General features: G+C 32.5%; 2 protein-coding genes across 4 annotated transcripts; one reads left to right on the forward strand and one right to left on the reverse strand.

Moving 5' to 3' along the window:
• Window positions 1-321: 321 nt before the first annotated feature.
• LOC106743175 (cilia- and flagella-associated protein 52) lies at window positions 322-6,320 on the forward strand. The gene is made up of 10 exons (XM_014616755.1): window positions 322-367; window positions 1,169-1,368; window positions 1,709-1,883; window positions 2,455-2,704; window positions 2,847-3,126; window positions 3,258-3,430; window positions 3,504-3,652; window positions 4,631-4,776; window positions 5,333-5,484; window positions 5,709-6,320. The coding sequence occupies exons 1-10, from the start codon at window positions 322-324 to the stop codon at window positions 6,133-6,135; spliced, it is 1,998 nt and encodes a 665-aa protein (XP_014472241.1). The 3' UTR covers window positions 6,136-6,320.
• Window positions 6,032-19,796, reverse strand: LOC106743174 (1-phosphatidylinositol 4,5-bisphosphate phosphodiesterase gamma-1). Of its 3 annotated transcripts, none has more exons than XM_014616754.1 (20): window positions 19,714-19,796; window positions 19,085-19,288; window positions 18,506-18,655; window positions 18,237-18,375; window positions 17,993-18,155; window positions 17,599-17,912; window positions 17,325-17,531; window positions 16,816-17,236; window positions 13,653-13,964; window positions 11,593-11,774; window positions 10,533-10,710; window positions 10,362-10,427; window positions 10,098-10,289; window positions 9,083-9,295; window positions 8,706-8,912; window positions 8,243-8,624; window positions 7,762-7,901; window positions 7,124-7,233; window positions 6,880-7,000; window positions 6,032-6,118 (listed from the first exon to the last, which is right to left on the reverse strand). In XM_014616754.1, the coding sequence occupies exons 2-19, from the start codon at window positions 19,257-19,259 to the stop codon at window positions 6,982-6,984; spliced, it is 3,570 nt and encodes a 1,189-aa protein (XP_014472240.1). In that variant the 5' UTR covers window positions 19,260-19,288; window positions 19,714-19,796; the 3' UTR covers window positions 6,032-6,118; window positions 6,880-6,981. The 3 variants fall into 3 exon arrangements, with proteins under 3 accessions (XP_014472240.1, XP_014472238.1, XP_014472239.1); XM_014616752.1 differs by having other exon boundaries at window positions 9,071-9,295; XM_014616753.1 differs by having other exon boundaries at window positions 6,054-6,139; window positions 9,071-9,295.

A 19,796-nucleotide genomic window follows, 5' to 3' on the forward strand; every position in this document is an offset into this window, starting at 1 on the left:
AAAGCTTCTGCACTACTTGGGTGAATGATAATATTTTCAATTCTCAAGACAAAATTCATCGTACTATTTTTAATCTAATGGACTTCAAGAGTTGGATACCATATGATAGCTGCGTTCCAATATTCACTGCGCTGAAAATCTGTAATATACGTAACGTGAACTATAGATTTTCAGCACTGACAGTAAATTTTGAAACACAACCGATATCCATTGATCACCATGGTAACGGCAATAACGTTTCCATGATTACGTACGAATCTTATGACAAATATTGGGAATCATCTCTTTTGCTACAAAGTTACTGAATAGAATTTATCAGCGATGGAGCCCCGAAATCTCGAAGCAATTGGGATAATCAAGTTTGACGGTTCGTATAAAAAAACAGCATTTCAAATTTAATGTGTTATTATTTGAATAACCCCGACAAACGCGTAATATTCCTAGAATATTATATGAATATTATTTAGTATCAAAATAATATTCTTATAATATTAAATAATAATAATAATAATAATAATATAGAGGAATATATATAAATAAAAAACATATATATGTAAACAGTTTTTTTACAGTATAAAACATATATAAATAATTTTTTTAATATAAAACATTTTTACACAAAATTCTTCCGACTTTATTTGTATAATAAAACAATTGTATAATAAAACAACATATTGCAATATATTTGAAATAAAAACTACAATTATATATATTATGTATATACATAGAAGTGAATATTTAAAAAATATGTAATATTACGATAACATTAAATATTACTTTTTAAATATTATTAGGAGTGGACATATAACCATCTATTAATATTCCAGAAATATTAGTATCAAATAATATTATACGCTTATAGAATGGATGCACCAATTTAAAACACCTACAACAAAAAATATTGATCGATTTTTTTTAAGTTCTAAGTAGAATCTAGTTCTAGAATCTAAAAATAGTTCTAGAATACTCCTTTAAAATTGGGCAAAATTGAATGAAAGAATGAGAATCAATCGATGGGATTAGTTGAAATTTAAATTAATGAAACAATTTGAATATTTAGAGTGATATTCAAACTTTTGAAATTATTCAGGATGCTTTTGCATATCAAAAAAACCTTACTGTATTTTCTTTTTATATTTAACAAACATAATTGTACATATTAACGTAGGTATAACAAAAAACGGGCTGCGTTTGCACCCAGACGGACAGCACATCCTTTATCCAATGGGTTACAAAGTAGTTATAAAAAAAATCGAAACCGGTGAACAAAACTTCTTCAGTGGACACACAAACAATGTATCGGCGTTATGCGTTTCTCCATGCGGTGAATATGTTGCATCTGGTCAAAACAATCATCTTGGTCTCAAGGTAACAACGTCGTGATTAAAAATTAATTACGATAAATCATAATTACGAGAAATTTATTAGTTTTCATTTACATTGAAAATTCTATTTATGAAAATAAATTAAGCTAGTAAACACCAACTGATGGTAACGTAATGTCAATGTTATAATTTCCCACTCAACAATCTAAATTTAATATAACGCGTGCGTTATGTAGCAGTTACATCGTTAAACGAGAAATTATAACATTCATGTTATGTTACTTGATAGTTAGTGCTTACTATAATATTTCAATTATCCTGAAAAAATTTAAGGTCATAAAAAAGATTTAATTACATTGATCGATTTGCATCTCACGTTGCAGACCGTAGTGATTGTATGGGATTACAAAAAGCGTGAGATAAGAAAAAGTTATGAGATACATAAAGGTAGCATCGAGGATCTGTGTTTCACGTGCAATAGTGACTTTCTTGTGAGCATCGGAAGGGACGATGGCGCAGTGATTATATGGGATGTCCGGGCCAATTCTCCGATATGTGGTATCTCTTCTTATCTTAATAATAATTATTTTATTATATAAATAAAGTCGACATCATTTTGTGTAAAAATACGTTTTATACTAAAAAATTATATTTTTTTCTATATTATTATTTTTTTTTTTAATATTCTAAGAACATTTTTATAACATGCCAAGAATATTCTGTGAAGTGGACACAACATCAATAGAACATTCCTATAATATTTAAAAAATATCACATAATATTCTTAGAATATTATAGGAATATTATTTTAATATTGAATAATATTCATATGATATTCTAGGAGTATTACGCGCTTATAGAGAACTTTCACTCAAATTACACGAAATCACATAGAAATCTAATGAAGAAATAAAAATAATTTCGGGTCAAATAGATCCGAACGGCAAGATTAAATCTGTCTATCTGACGTCCACCGTGATGATAAATGCGCAGCCAGAGCTATAAATGTTGCATGAATGTTTACTGGAGGTTTCGTACGAATAATTTATTTTGTAAATCGAGATTGTTTCGAGAGAAGAAATAAACTCTTCTATTTGCGGACGCATATTTGATAAAACAATTTTTTCAGGCTCATCAGCCAGCAATGAAACGAGCGGTAGTGCATACAACATTGCGAGAATGAATGTTCACGGCGCATGTTTCATTACTGCGGGCGACAAGACTTTAAAAATCTGGCATGTCAACGCGGAAAGACGGCAAATGCATGGAACTGACGTAGAAATGGGGAAACTGAAACGCCTCAACAACTGCATCGTCGTGGACGAGAAAGATGAGATAATCTATTGCGGCACTTCTTCCGGTGATATTGTTAAAGCAAGGTTGTAAAGTAGAAGCTGAATGATCGGAGAAAATTTTCTCCCAATATTTATTCGTTTATCCAGCTGTCTTTTAATAATTTCGTCATCATCTTGTATCTGTCTCTCATCTCTTTTTGATAGTTTCCTTTCATCTTTTCCGCAGAACAAACCTACGTTACGATCTCCAATGCGAAAAACTAGCGTGTTCGCCGGTAATGATCGGCTGTTATTCGAAAATAACGCGCGATCCGAAGAAAATGAAAGCAGGTGAGGGCGATCTTTACGCGGGAGGGGTAAAAGCTTTGCTGCTTCTGAAAGACGAGAGATTGGTCGTTGGTGCTGGCGACGGTACCGTTGAACTAATCGAGATAATAAGCAGGAACAACCAAGCACGCGTGAAGCCGTCTATGTCGAAGCTTCCTAATACGCCACAAATATTTACCGTGAGTTACGAGTTAATGTTAAGTATATTAAAGTAAGAAAGTGAAGAAGAATATTTTACGAGCGGTAAAAGTGAAAAACAGAAGATATACACAAGTTATTATGGATAACATTAATCCTGATTTTTTTTCAGCATCAAGCAGGAAACGTATGTAGCGCTGTGACATCTATGATCCTGCACTCAAATCAATTTGTATTGGTCGGCACAGTTTGGTGCGAGATTTACCAAATTCAATTGTCAAATTTTCACACGCGTTTGCTCATCACATCTCACACCGCTTGTATATACAGCATTGCGTTTCCGCAGTAAGTTTTTTTAATTATATCTCTATTAAAAAATATGATTAATTAATTATTTGCCCCTATTTGTGTGTTGTAGTAATCGTTCAGATATATTTGCAACAGGCAGTAAAAACGATCTCAGACTGTGGAGATTGAAAACGCAAGACGAAATACTTCGTATCACCGTGTTGAATTTCGTTTGTTCCGGTCTACAATTTGCACCCAATGATCAAATATTATTCTCGGGTATATGACTTTCTGGCATAATATTCGTTACATATATAGATGTTGCGTGTCGTAATGATTTCAAATGAAGTGTATCCCGGCAAATATGACATAATAATGACGTGATAATGGCGTTTTTATAACGTCGTTAATACATCTCTGGAGTTAAAAATCAGGATTCTCATTTAAAAGTTTAAAGCTGACCTTGAAATGACCTCTAAATTTGACTTCTACGCTGGGGCCAAAGTCATCATCGGATTTTAAAACTCTGCTAATTTCATATTAACATTTTTCTCTAAACTGTTTTCCTAAAGAATTATTTTTGAAAAATTGATTTGACTTCGACGAAGTGACCTCAACGAGTCAATTTGACCTCATGACACATGATAGCATATCTAAACATAGAATTTCCTGCTCTTTTCATTTCCGGAGTCAAAAATAAGGGCTCCTATTAAAACATTTCAAATTCACCTTGAAATGACTTCTAAATTTGACCTCTACGCTGGGCTCAAGGTCATCATCAGATACTCCTCTTTAAACTCTGCAAATTTGGTATTTAAACTTTCTTTTTTGTTCGTTACTTTCTCAGGGAGGATTCTGGGGTTCTGATTTTTTTTATACATCCTGTATAATTATATATAATCATATATGGGCGAATTTCACGCCACATATAATCTTTTTTTTCCGGATTTATAAACAAAAACTGTAATTTTTTTAAGCAAATAATGCTTCTCGTGATTAAAAATTTCTATCCAGGCTTTTTCCAAAATTAATTTTCTTTTTAAATGTTAATCTTAATTATTATTATGATACAGGCGCGTTCCCGACATTTTAACGTTTCAATTAAATATAAATATGTTTGATAAATATCAATTTTTTTCGAGGAGTTATTAATAGTTGAAAGTGCCGAACGCCCAGTGTGGTGAAATCGGAACTCGCAGGAAGTATAGTGTTCCAGGATTAAACTGTCATAAAAAATACATTACTTTTCACATTTAGTTTGGAATGACGGTACGATAAGAGCATTCGCGTCGCACAACGGAAAACTTCACTTCATCATTCGCAATGCACATACCAAAGCCGTTTCGACCATCGTGGTCACAAACGACGGTGCAAGACTTATTAGCGGTGGCTGCGACGGTCAGGTGATTCATTATGCCTTTTCTATAAAGTTGCTTGACATTGATACCGATGATCATGATTAATGTTGCGAACCTTGATATTTCATGTCAGATATTTTCCATGCAATAAGATAAATCATTTCGTAAGATAACGAATTTTCAACTTTTGTTATGACAATGGATAAATGTTTACCCTTTCATCAATATATTGGGTACTTACTATAAAAAAAGATGTAAACACCACGTGAACACGGTTGATGAAGCAATAGCATCCTCATACTTTTACAAATGTTGCCTGCACGACGTTTTATTCTTTAATAGAAAAACATCACATTGCGAGAATGAATCATTTTATCTTCTTTCTTCACAATTCACAACTTGAGTTAGAATCGGCATAGTTGTCCTACTAATTGCTTTAATAGCTTATGCAATGCTCATAGAGGTATCTGTTGAAATTCATATGAACTTCTTGTATAATAAAGCATATAATAAGATTGGATTAATTTCTTTTCATCTTTAGAAAGCTGACACGCTTTCGTTTACATGTTTTTCACCATATAATATGATACTCGACTTCCAGGTGCGCATATGGGATGTAAAAGCTAAGGTGCAACGATTAATTAATACATTGAAGGAACATCGAGGTCCGATAACATCTTTGCACATTTCACCCAATAACCGAGATCTGATTAGTTCAAGTACAGATGGCACTTGTATTATCTGGGACATAGTGTAAGTATTTTTTGTAAAGTATTATCGGATCGACATAGAACGACCTTATCGTATATATTTCGTACATATTGTCAAACAAAGACGTAAATTACGTATTTTTTAAATAATTTTATTCAATCAAATAATCACTATTGGCTTCTTAATATACATTTTTGATATTTAAAGAAGTTTTCTAATATTGCGTATGCTCTTGCAAGAAGTGGAAATAATTATTTTGCAATTAGACTATATGTGAGGAAACACATCCTGCTGGGGAACACATTATTCACGATGTCGCAATTCACACCGAATGGGCTCCAGATTTTAACATGCGGCATGGATCGAAAGATCGCTTACTGGGAGACTTTGGATTGTTCATTAATCCGGGAAATTGAGGACTCCAATATCGGAACAGTGAATTGCGTAGACATCAGTCCTGACGGCCGGTATTTCGTCACCGGATCCAACGACTGCACCGTTAAAATCTGGAAGTATGACAGCGCGGACATCACTCACATCAATATCTCCCACGGTGCGATAATCACCACTTGTAAATTCAGTTCGGACGGTAAACATATAGTAACAACCAGTGCCGACGGAGCAATCATGATTTGGCATTATCCTTACGAAACTTCCGAAGATTCTGTATCTGCAGCTAAGACAGGAAAATAGGTAGCTGCAAATCCACGCGTAATTCGTAAGACGAGAACTGGCATGAATTATCGTTATGAAAATCATAAGATAACGTAGTCATTGCGGTAGACCAAATTACGCAATCGATAAAAAAACCTGTCCTATCGCGCATGAATAAATAAATTGTAATATATACTATATATATATATACATATATATATACATAATTTGTGGTATAACTTTTATAATATTAATGACTGCGAAAGTAAAAATAAAAATAATAACAGCTATAAAAATATAGTAACGAATGCATGAGAACTACATAAGATAGTTTATTTTATAGATTTAAGTAAAAGTAAAAAAAAGTTTTCTAACACTAATTTACTTTTCGTAAATTATGCCACTTTAATAACACTACTTTACTTTTCATAAATTACGGACAGAGTATGTTTATATGCATCAAATAATTTCACGTGTGTATAGTGTTATAGTGTTATAATGTGTATGTGTGGTCTTACTTTAATGGAGTTTATTTTATTATCACACTATTTTGCAATTCGAATAATTTTGCATAACATACAATACATCATTTCATTCTATTACGATCATTTCATATGTGTAAGTTAATTATTATTCTTCTACGCACACATGCATACGCAACGAACGTGCACGTACGAATATATACACGAACGCGCGTGCGTGCGCAACACACGTGTATGTAAAAAATGGGGAGGAGAGGTTGAAATGATTTTATGTGCATTTATATATAAAAAAAATACTTACTACTTTGTTTTTGGAAGCGCTTTATTAACTCACATATTGAATATATATATATATATATATATATATATATTTTTTGAGGCGCAGATTTAATTTTTCGTTGATTTATGTATCCATTATATGCCTGTATTAAAAAAAAAATATTCCTAAGATGAAATACTATATAAAGAAGTTGTACATTTAAATAAAAATGATGTACATATCAATATAACAAGTTTAAATAACATTGAGTATAATACTTTATTACCCTGACGAATGCATAATTTTAATATGTACTAATAAAGAAGCCAGCTCAAGATCTTCACTGTACATATTTTTCAAAGGGACACTCCTATATCCTGTCCTTAAACATCGTACCTAAAACAAGGTGAGATTTAAAAATAAAAATTGTATTATTAAAAGTATTCAATTTTATATTATTATGTAAATTTATTTCTCAATTTATCGGATTGGAAAGGAAGTAATGTCGTATTTTCCAACAAATTACTTTAGTGTTAGAAAGAAATTTCAATCTACGTGACGTAAGTGCTATTCGGATAACTGACATCTTTAAGCGTCACTTGTCGGTGTATGGAGAAAGTATGTAAAAGCGTTTGTGTTTACTTGAGATCGAGAGAAAAACGGGGCAAAACTAATATTTTCATTGTTTAATAATGTTTTACTTCCGTAAAAGTGTTTTACTCCATCAGACCTTATGCTTCTTTAACCACGAGAAAAAATATGGCAACTTGACAACTGAGACGTTTTACCGCACCCAATATTTTTATCAAACATTGCTCCTTCAGATTACTATTCGATTCTTGTAGAACTTCCTTAATAAGTAAGACGTTCATTTCTTTGGAGGTTACCTGTTTTTTCCGACACGAACGGCAATCGAGTACTTACCGGATAAGTAGCTTGTCCTATAAAGTTACTATCGCCAAACATATCTTCATCCTGCACTAAAAATCTTATAAGAGCGAAATATGGATTAAATACTTCAAATTCGCACGTTTCACCCCACATCGGATTAAATCCATTATCCGCTGTAAAAATTATAAATGTTTGACAATATAATGCTTGATTAAACTGAAATTTTTCAAACTAATAAGGAGATACCGCGAACTGCGAGATCGATTTCCAAACGGGTCATCGCTCATTCGATAGCTTGCATGTAGAACGTGAAACCCCTAAAAGGGTTTGAACGAAACGGTCTTTGTTTACGAAATAATTGTTTACGAAACCAATTTTGCATCGCAATTTCTCGTAAACAAAAAACCCATTCATTTAAACCCCTTTACGGGTTTTACGCTCTGCATACAAGTCGTCGATCGAGCTATGATTCGTTCGGAAATCGATGTCGCGGCATCTCCTTGTAAATACTTACGTATAGTTTTTGTCGTCAATTTCACCCCCGAGTCAAAATCCGCACCCACTATTTCGACCTCGACGGATGGACTGGCAGTGCCTCTTCCCGACCTCATCAAATGTCTAGCTCCGATAATTGTCAAATTGATCTTGAGTGAATCAATTCCGTACAACAAGCTTTTGTCGTACGGGTTAAAGTCATGTCTGCACATAAATTCTGGTTTTAGTAAATAACCGCAATTGCCATTTTCTCTAAATTTAGCTTGATTTATTTGCATCGATTTATCTCCAGTCTGATAATTCAAAGCTACCATCTGACAACCAGAATTCCACATTGGCACAGGATTATAATTAGACGAATCGATACGTTGTCCTTTTGGGTAAACCCTACTGAATTGAATCTGTAGAGAACATAATTTTATCAATCATATATTCTGACATTATTTTTTTTTTATTTTAGATATGTTTGTTAATATATATACCTGATGATATTTCATGAAAAATTTGTTCTCTTGTTGACACATCAATTTCTCAGCCTTTGTCTCAGGAAAACTGCTCATCTCATTAAATGTAAATCCCCTAGTTTTTATCCTCTCTATGTTAAATGCAACTGATCTACAATATACTATAAGATTGGACATTTCCTTAGCTATTCTCCATGCCCTTTCCATTTCTTTGTGTTGATTCTCCTGCAAAGGACGTTTATAACGCATATCACACATCTATTCCCAATAATATCATAATTTCGTGTATAAATATTTACCCTAACACTTGCATTTTGTGCAGTCTTGACGCATATCACACATCTATTCCAAATAATACCATAATTTCGTATATAAATATTTACCCTAACACTTGCATTTTGTGCAGTCTCTTTGATACTGGACATCCATTCCAACGCGGCGTCTTTTGAAGGTGTTGCAACTTCAAATACCGAACACATACTAGGATTTTGTATCCTTAACATCCATTCCAAACCTGCCCTTTCTTGGCAAACAGTTAATTCTACTACAGCGCCCATTATATCTAACGAACCTTTCTGCAAGCTACCAAGCATCATAGAATCTGCTGACTAGAAGATGTAAGATTTTCTTCAATTAGATATGATATATGGAGCGATTCGTTTTAAGTAATATATCGATTTTTTCTCAGGAACTAAGTGTTTTCTAAGGTGCTTTCGAGAAATGTTTCAATGAAAAATTGTTTAGCTCCAAGGGGACATAAGAATATGACCTATCTTTGACCTTGGGTTATTTCATTATAGTTATGTTTCTCACCCTCCCCCCTCCCCCCCTCTCATCCCCTCCAGCCTAATATTCTCGAACCCCGGTTCCAACTCTGGGCCAAACCGGGAGGATCACGCGTTACAATCATATACAGGATCTGCCAAAAGTTCCGGAACGGCTAATTCTTTCACAAAATAATGATTTAAAAAAATGTTTGCAACAAAAGTTATAGGGCTTAAAAAAGCTATCAGACATTGATAATTGTTTGGCCTTAGAATATTGGCCTTAGAATATTTGGGTTAATATTTCTATACGTCGGATAATTGAAGACGTTACTAATGTTTATGCAGAAGCGCATCAAAATGTCTCTTTACAAAATGCAAAAGAATTTATTTTGTTATTTTTTGTTATTTTCTACTTATTTTTTTATATATATATGTTTTTTTTTTCCATTTTTCATCAATCCATTCATCATCTCATCATAAAAAATCGGTATATTACTTAGAACTGTGTATTAATCAATGTATTACTCTTAAAACTATATATTATATAATAGATTTTTATATTCTATTATCAATGTATATGCATTACACTCAGATTCTTATTAGCCTCTTTTTTTTATATTAATTTATAAAATTCAAGACTTACATCACTCTGATTCTCTTGTTGATCGATTTGTTCTACATAATTAGCGGGAAACCAATGTTGCTTTTTGCCACCGTAATCACCTCTCCACCAACCTCCGCTTTGCGGATTGACATTAGTAATTATAGCATGCTTGACTAATGTCAATTCATCGTCTCTTCTAGCTTTATAATCATAAATAGCCTTAACCGTAACCTTTAATTATAAAAATGATCGAAACTGTTTCTTATGAAAAGTTTCAATTGTTATTAGTACGTTTTTACGTACCTTTGATGTGAAACTTGTCGGATCCATATATCCTGGGATACCATAAACAGATCCATCATCATTATCCTTAAATAAAAAGGAACGACAAATTATAATCGATTCTTCTAATATTTTCGGACATATGTTTACATATTCATGATAATAAGTTTTTATTATCAAATCAGTACATACCAACCCCATCCTTCTGATAATATCCTGATTGACAGGATGGCTTAATTTTATTTTTTTATACAATGTATGCCGTTCATAATAATTCACTAATTCGACTAAGCTTTCAAACTGTACAGTTCCAGTAGTATACAGTCTTCCTTCAAGTTTTATTTTACAGTGCTTTATTTTCTTTTCTGCTCTGTAATAATAGAACACAATTTAATGTCAGTATAAAAAGTAGATTATACAAGGTGTAAATTATAATATTACTACACGTGCATAAGGTGGCTATTCGTTATGAAAAAATTGAATTAAAAGTTTCTATATCATTTTTGTGCTCCGACTGACTATTTAACTTGTATTATCAACTTGTATTATGGAAAATACAAATTTAAAAAACGATATTTCATTTCAATGCTTAATCTTATTTGGACAATTAGGGAGAGAAAAAATGCATACACTTGACACTTTTTTATCTTTTACTAAAAAAGGTTATTTTGTATTTTAATAACACAACATAACAACAGTGTTTTTTTTTTATATGAAAACAATGAAGTATCCTTAGGGGATTTTAAACTAAAGATGTAAGGATAACAACCACCGTTTGAACTACCAACTTTTTTATTAATAACTTTTTAATAAGCAACAAACAACGACTACGACTACGAACTTTTGAAGATTATTTATAGATATAATTTATAGATATAATTTTGGCAACATGTATCAAGATTAAAATGATTACATTAGACTTGATTATTTTCCTATAAAGTTTCCCTTATAAACTACCTTTACCTTTTTCTTATAAACTATATTATTACGTTAACAAAAATATGCTGTTTCGTTAAAAAAATGTTGATGACTTTGAAATGTCGTAAAATATGACCTCGAAAAAATTTGTCGATTTACTCTTTTGAGAAAAATCATCCCCTTTAACTTTTTTTTCATATCATTGAATATTCTAGGTGCTACAGTTAAAAGAAACACCCTATATATAATATTATATAATGTTAAATAGTATATATGAGCGATATAGCAATATATAAATGAAAAAAGAAGTACGAAACACTTGAAAATATCTTACCTAAATGAAATTGCATAGCAATTATTTTCCCTTTCACTAGGTCTTACTAGGAACGCGCCATCTGTTGGTATCCGTTTTAACATCTCTTCTGCCGCAGTTCGAGTACATTCAGAGTGCCACCATTCTTTTTCTTCATGTTTATTTGGTTGAGGCACTGGTTCTTGTAAGGTGATTAAAAACTCCTATATATATATATATATGTGTATGTGTTAAGAAAATTGATTATATGTCATGAAATATATTTCTTACAAATATTACATATTCCTAATATTACAACTATAGATTTTTCTATAATAATATATTAAGGGTATGTAAAAGTTTCCATCGCTCATGTATGGATAGCGTTATGAGTTATTTAAATGAATGATGCGATGCATTTTTGCTTTGACGTAAATGTTAGTCAACTTGCACAAAATATGACAAGTTATATTCAATAACATAACCACATTTCTAGATCCTATGAAGACAGAAGTCGATAAGGCGCATATTGGTCGTTGTTTGCTTTTCTTGTTCAATTAATGTAAAAAAACGATTGCCGAAGCAACCGGAATCATTTGCAAAACTTATGAATGAAAATCATAATCGAAAGCTCACATTGGGGATGGTTCCGACTTTAAAGGTGATGATTTTGACTTGAAATACGAGAAGCGTTCTTGACGGCCGCAGAAGATAAGTTTGGGATAACTTAGAAGCGTTGCTACTGTAAGATAATGGAGTGTACGACTTGCGAGAAGGCTGCATGTTAATACAAACACCGTGATTAGACTCATCAGAAAAACATAGAAAATTCGGAAAAAAATGAAATAGCTTCCACATGGATTATTCGAGAACACCATTACTAATTGTCGTTCGAGTCGCCAATTGCCTCTCGCCGCTTAATCGACACGAAGCATAAGTTAAATTTTGAATCAAACTGTGACAGGAGAGGAAAGATGGACTTATTATGACAATCTTGACCGCAAAACGTCGTGTGTAAATCCCGACGAATAGCCTCTATGTTGTAGCCGAAGACGAAATATTCATGGGTCCATATTCGTGGAAGGTATTTCTATATATCTGATGGTGTATACATTGAGTGATGTATTACGAGTTGTTACAATCAAGACAGACTTTCACCGCAGAACTATACTATCGAGACGGTCGAATAAGCAATTGATCCAAAAACGACCGTAGACCCGACGTATCGAGTATTTTTGCATTGAAGAAAGTGGGTCTGACAGAACTGAGAGATAGAGACAAAATATCGGGGATTATCTGTTGCGCACGCACAACGGCCGACTGTTATCGATCAGCTAAGTACATCAGCTAGCAAACATTGTCGAAGAAATTGGAACATGCACCGTAATTATACCCATAAGATCGACCCGAGTATTAGATGAACGTTTTTGCAATGCGTGAAGTGTTTTCTTTTCAGATAATACCTAAACAGTTTTTCGATAAGTGAAAATTACGCGAAAAATAGGTGTTTCTTATTATTACAAGCCTTGACGGCTGTCAGTAAATAATTGCGCATTCGATCTGCGCAGACGGAAGGAACGAAAATTTTCCGATACTTTGCCTCTCTTGCCATTCTGCCGAGACTCGCATATTGAGTTTATCATATATATCTATTGAAACGACTATATCTTGCGACAAAACAGAACAAAATGATTCTCCAAAACAACAATGTCAAGCCCCACATTGCATTGGGGCCTGGCATATCGGGTCACGGGAGATTTTTAATGAAAATGGAGCAGGAAATCCTGCAACACCGACATACTCTCCCATATATTGCCCTGGGGGACTTTCACTCGTTTTGTTCCATGCATCTTTTGGTATCGCAATGTCGAGGAAGTTGCGAAAATTTGTCGTTGTTCCTCATTCGTTCTAAGAGTAAAGATTTTTTTTTTGATCGCGGTATCCATGTTTTGCCTGAAAAGTGGCAAAAAATGATAGATAATGCTAGAAAGTACTTTGATCGAGAAATATAGTATGATTTGTAAAATATTAATGAAAGAAAATCGTCTTAAAACTCGATGAAAACTCTTGCATACCCTAATACAACAAATTTTTATACTTACTTGACTTCTAAGCGGATGATTACGATAATGAATAATTAAACTGTATAAACTATCGAAACAATTGGTATCGATGAGATAATATTGCGTTTGTCCCATTTCTTGTTTCAATTTGATACGACAATGATTCACTTTTCCTTTGCGCCAAAATGACAAACAGTAATCACCCACGAATGTGACGCATTGCCGTACGAGGAAAGTACCATCTCCGAGATAAGAATAACGTTGCAACAATTCTTCAGCTTCCTCCCTTCCTCTCGCCAATTTTCCGTGAAACCATTTCTCCCCGAAATGCAATTCATCATTTGGTGCACCCTTTCGAATAAAGTTACGATTATATATTATTTCAAAATTTTAACGGCCATATATCGTGTAACTTACACATCTTTCAAACATAAGTAATCCACGTTTTATAAAGACTAATCCAATTATTATATTTACAGAAAGTATTTGTCGCTAAGTACGATATTCGTTATGTACAGGGTGACCAATGGAAATGTGTCGAAAGTAAATGGTTATATCCCCTCCTCGATTTCAGTAGCTATTTAACTGGCCAGACTCCGCTACCTGACACCCGTTAATTTCATTTGAACCGTTGTATAGATCGGTTTGCGAATGTCAGGATAGATGCGTTGAAGAAAAAGCGTTTCTCATCGAGTGCTTCTACACTGGAGGCAAAAACTATATACTAAGGCGTATCGTGGATTCCGTAGTAAATATTGAAAATGTTTCAAACGAAACCATACTCAGAAGGTATGTTTTTGATCAATTGAGGTCACCACGGAAGAAATCATTGAAAAAATCCATGATATTGTAACAGAAGACCGCTGAGAAGTGCACGTGTGCGAGATTGCTGAAGCTGTAGGCATCTCGACTGAATGGTGCACAAAGTATCCTACAGGAAAAATTGAATATAAAAAAGCTATTCGCGCGATGAGTGCCGCGATTGTTCGCGACTATCGATCAGAAACGCGCTCGAATGGACATTTCAACGCGGTGTTTGGTGATGTTTAACCGAGGGACTTTCTGCGTCGATTCGTACTGTGAATAAAACTTGGACACACCAGGGTCGACAAATAGTCGAAGATGGACAACGACTGATGAAAATGCGCCGAATAAGACCGTTTTGGAAAGGTGATGGCCACTTGTTTTCAGGATTCCCAAGAAATCATCACGGTTAACTACTGATGTCACCGTCAGACGCCTCTTTCTAAACTCTCCACAACTTTTGTTTGAAACATTTTTTTGAAAAACTTCATCCTCCCGAGTTAATCCAGGATCGACAATTAATTTGACACCCAAATGACTTCTAGGAATCTTTTTGACTTTGAATAACACGACTACGTATCTAAACGTAAAATTTTCCGTTCTTTTTATTTTTGATGTCAAAAATAGGGATTTCTATTTAAAGAAATCAAGTTGACCTTGAAATGACCTCTAAATTTGATTTTTATCTCATGGTTAAAGTCAGACGCCTCCTTTCAAACCCTGTAATTTTGGCTTGAAATATTTTTTTAAAAAACTTTATCCTCCAGAATATGTCTTGGGTCCTGACTTTTTTTGAACACTCTGTATAGAGTGAATAAAGTCACAAGAATAGCAACACCCAACTTTGCTGTCCTTGTCTAAGGTTTGGTCGCCATTGTCTCGCACACGTTCCAGTTAAGATATAGTTCAATGATCACAATCAACTTATTTTTGCTCAAATTGTGCCAAATCATAAAAAAATATTTTCTTAATTTTTTGGTGGAAGTACTTTTTATTTATATTTTTTATCTTTGAACTTTCAATAATAAAAGTTTATGACAGTTATTTTGTTGAGTTATTTTGTTTTTATATCCCTGTAAATGTATAAAATAATAAGTCATATTGTTCTAAGCAATACAATAGTAAATTCGACTAGTACGACGGGCTCCTAATTACTCGCTACATCTTTATCTGATGATGCTAGAAGCAAGAAAACGTATGCCAAGAATTCTTGCGTTATACGTTCCAATAAAAAGATATATTTACAAAATGGCATTTATAATCGATTCAGCACATTTGTAAAATTGGGTGAATACTTTTTTTTTTATTTGAACAACTAATAAAAAATCATAAAATTTAAAAAAACTAATAAAAAATCATTAAAATTAACATTTACTAAATTATGAAAAAAGAGACTGGAAAGGAAAATTTCATGTCAAATTAATTTTGTGACTATTTATTGATTGTTCGAATAAAAGAAAAAGTGTTTGTCCAACTTTATAAGTATACTGAAACAATCACAAATATCATTTTGTTAGTATATATTTTTATTTGAACGTGTAATATAAGAATTCTTAACATGCATTTTCTCGCTTCTGGCGTTATCACGCAAGGATGGTTGCAGCGAATAAAAGTCTTAAAAAATATCAATTTCTCAAGCCCTATTTTTAACTTTTTTATCGATAAAAGTGCCTTAAATGTGGCTTCTCAGTCAATCAGGTGGTCTCTAAGCCACTGTTGAAAACACTTTTATAAACAAGAGTTCAGAATACAGGCCTTAGCACTTTGACTGCCACGTTGGTCATATATGACCGGCCACGGTATCTCCTGTGACGCCACGGTGGTCATTGGCGGTGTTCACGGTAGTCATTGACGGTGGTCACGTGGCGTCCTGAGCGAAACATGTAATTTCGGTGTGGCAGTCAAAGTGTTAATGTCCAAACAAGCCTATTAATACATATAATTATTTTCGATCCAAACCGAAAGTTAAAAATAATAACATTAGAAAGATCACATATGATGTAGTAACAAGAAGATATGTTTCTTATAAATCATTCTTGGAAGAGAAAAATGGATTTTAACATTCGCAAGATTTGAAGGTAATTTTGAAAACGAAATTTAAAATTCTAAAATATAAATTTTTGATATCAAAACTTGGTAACTTCTTACTTAGAATTATTTTACTTAAAATCATTATCTATAATAAAAATACCATATTTTCTATTAAAAAAAACTTTCGGTCTGATCAGAGCATTTTAGGTTCAAATCAGAAGATAAAAGTGACACTCTCCAAAAAAAAAAAAGTATAGATAACCAGTCATACAAAAATTTTGGATTATGTCTGAAAGTCCATATTTGATGAAAAAAAAAAAGAGACCCAAATGATTCAGATATTTTACATGCTTATATGTATACGTACATCTGACGATCTCCGAATACTGCTTTCATCGTCATCATCATGTTCAGTGTCTTGTGTTTTAGAAAACGTGTCTGTGTAAAACAACTTCTGTTGTGTTAGTACAAAAAAATGAGGATTCCATTCTCTGTCAACAGGATCTTCCAAATAAAGAATCCCGTTTTTCACAGTATTTCTGAGATCCATTTCTTGTCTGCTTTCATCATTTCGGACAAGAAATGATGATTCGTCGACACCGTCGGGAAGTTTTTTGTGTTTTAGTAAAATTTTCCTACGCAATGCGTATGGAGAAGGTAGAAAAGTTTCATTTTTGTCAACGGGTTGAACTAAAAGCATGTCTCCAAATATCTCTTGCATAGTCGTCGCCATTTTACGTTGTTGCGGTAAAGTACAATTATCCTCGATAGACAAAATTACAGGATACCTGTATGAATAATATATATATGTATATATAAACTAAAAGCAGTAGTCGTATAAATAATTGATAATACAATCTTTCTTCTTCAGCTTACTCGGATGTAGCGAAAGCATGTTCTTTAATAGTTTTAATAACATCCAAGAATTTAATTTTAGTAGTGAGAGTATGTCCATGAAATATAAATGGCATCCCGTCTGGACCATCCCAACAATCAAGTTCAATACATCTACAACTTGCTCTTAGCGCACGTACATAAGCTTGACAGCTGCTTTCACTGCTTATCTGATCTCCCATCAAATACCTATGAATTAACATAAAATTATGATCATTAGAATATCTTTGTCTACGTTTCTTTAAAAATTACTTACGTGTTATGCGAAGACGCTATCCAATAGTATGCAAGAGGCAGAGTCATATCTTGAGAAACTTGATTAAATTTTTGATCCCATATGTCATTTTGCTTGGAAAACAAAAAATCAATAAATTCTGAAAAAGTAAAATACGGTTCTTGTATATCTCTTTGGGGATCTTGTAAATACTCCCTAATGAAACGCGATATTTCTAACTCATTGTTGCCTAAGTCATCTTGTTGTTCAGTTATTAAGAAGTTTTGAAATTCATGGAGAGTAACAGTCTGTTTAGTTTGGGAGTAACTTGATAATTTGTTCCAATCCGCAAGATTCTACAAGAACATTCATTGATTTCAACACAGATAAGTAATGATATTTAAAATGTTTATATATAAAAATAACATACACTTACATTCTGATCGAACATTAGTTTGTGGTATAGAATAACAAAATCATCAAAGCCCAGTTCATTCCGATTTCTTACATCCACTTCTTGAAACAACTCTCTAAGTCTATTTGTGGCAATTTTACAATTAACTCTAGGTAAAAATGCTTTTATATCCTTCATAGTGATTCTGTTATTTAATACACGATGTTTAGTTAAAATTATTAGAATGATATATATAACAAAGAAATATTCTCTTAAAGATATTTACGTTTCACGGGAACTTTCCATGGCATAAAATTCTTTTCTAAGCCATCTCTCTACTTGTAAAGGATATGGTGCAGTTATGGTATCTTGTACTAAATGACGTAATCCTTTAACCCATAATTCACATTCTTTTTCACTAAGAGCTAAAATAAATACAGATCAACATTAAGTTAATTTAAAAGATTAAGTAATTCATTATTAACAATATTTGTGTCTATCAAAAATATATAGATAAAACGTATGAAATAATATAGATTTACATATCATATTCACCAGATATAGAAAGAGTTTTTAATCTAAATTCTGATCCATAATATATAACAAAGCATCTCAAATTCTCAATTCTTTTAGCATCTTCTGGCCACTTTTCAAAATCTTTTGATTGCTTTCCTATTCTTATTTCCTTAACTTCTCTTATTTCCACTATAAATGAATATTTGAAATTAATATATACTTCATATGCAAGATGAACCACATAACGTGATCAGCTTAGTTTATTCCGCTACTGGTGAACCGATTGGAAATTTTTTATCTAGTACAGCATGGATCAAGGTGAGCTTAAAGATTACCTTAAACACCAGAATAAACTAAGTTGATCACGTTGCTAAGTTGATCATCCGGTATGTAATAGGTATAATAGTTAATAAATCTTGGAGCCAATCATAAATCTTTTCCCTGGTGTAAATTTGTGAAAAGTAAATATTTCCATATGCTAACATTAGAAAATTTTCATCTTTCACAAAATCTATGTTAGAGAAAGATTCATGATCGACTTCTTCATCTAATATTTAACAACAATATCAATCTTTTAAAATATAAACATATTAAAGTAATAAAGAAATAGAATTTTACCTGAACCATCAAAAGGTCTGAATGTTGTACTTCTTGACCATACAATCTGCCTAGTTTCTCTTCGTATCATAAGAGTTTTCTTTTCTGGTCGTTTTCTTGGGAAAAACTTAGTTACTACAGTACCCCTCTCAAGTTGACTAATAATTTGTTCCATTTCAGGAATAATCCCATTCATTTTTCAAAAGTTATATATGCTCACTGAAACTGATATATTTTCATATATCTCAGGACAAAATAAATTGTATATTATTGTTATAATTCTAACATACTAACAATGAAAAACAGTAAAATTTTAAGATGCAATATTTTATGTTGCATATAATTTTATAAAATAGATATATTAAATGACAGAATACTTATATAAAAGACAGATATAAATAATCATATACTGACAACTGGACAACACATAGACTATTATTATGATGAAATAAATATATCTTCCTTTCTTATTTTATAAATTCCTAAAATATGCTACAATTACAAACATATATATAAGCGTGTATTTCTTAATTTTCCAGTTGCCTTAATCAATTTAGCACTACGAAACTTTTTTACTGTAAACATAACCTAGTCAGAATTTTCTTTGTAAAGACTGCATAATACAAGAACATATCATATTATGCAGTTACCGTTGATAATATGTGACTATGTGTAAACATATACCACCAAGTTTTCCTCGAAGAAAAATAAAATTCAAAATTTGATTCTGATA

The sequence above is a fragment of the Dinoponera quadriceps genome, unplaced genomic scaffold (assembly GCF_001313825.1).
Source record: "Dinoponera quadriceps isolate SergipeBrazil2010 unplaced genomic scaffold, ASM131382v1 scaffold1097, whole genome shotgun sequence".
NCBI lineage: Eukaryota > Metazoa > Arthropoda > Insecta > Hymenoptera > Formicidae > Dinoponera > Dinoponera quadriceps.

Coding starts and splice junctions, on each gene's coding strand:
- LOC106743175 (XM_014616755.1), top strand. CDS start 322: ATGGAGCCCCGAAATCTCGAAGCAATTGGGATAATCAAGTTTGACG. Junction 1,884..2,454: donor GGCCAATTCTCCGATATGTG/GTATCTCTTCTT, acceptor CAATTTTTTCAG/GCTCATCAGCCAGCAATGAA. Junction 5,485..5,708: donor TGTATTATCTGGGACATAGT/GTAAGTATTTTT, acceptor TTTTGCAATTAG/ACTATATGTGAGGAAACACA.
- LOC106743174 (XM_014616752.1), bottom strand. CDS start 19,259: ATGAATGGGATTATTCCTGAAATGGAACAAATTATTAGTCAACTTGAG. Junction 10,711..11,592: donor TGCTATGCAATTTCATTTAG/GTAAGATATTTT, acceptor CTATTATTACAG/AGCAGAAAAGAAAATAAAGC. Junction 10,290..10,361: donor CGACAAGTTTCACATCAAAG/GTACGTAAAAAC, acceptor TTATAATTAAAG/GTTACGGTTAAGGCTATTTA.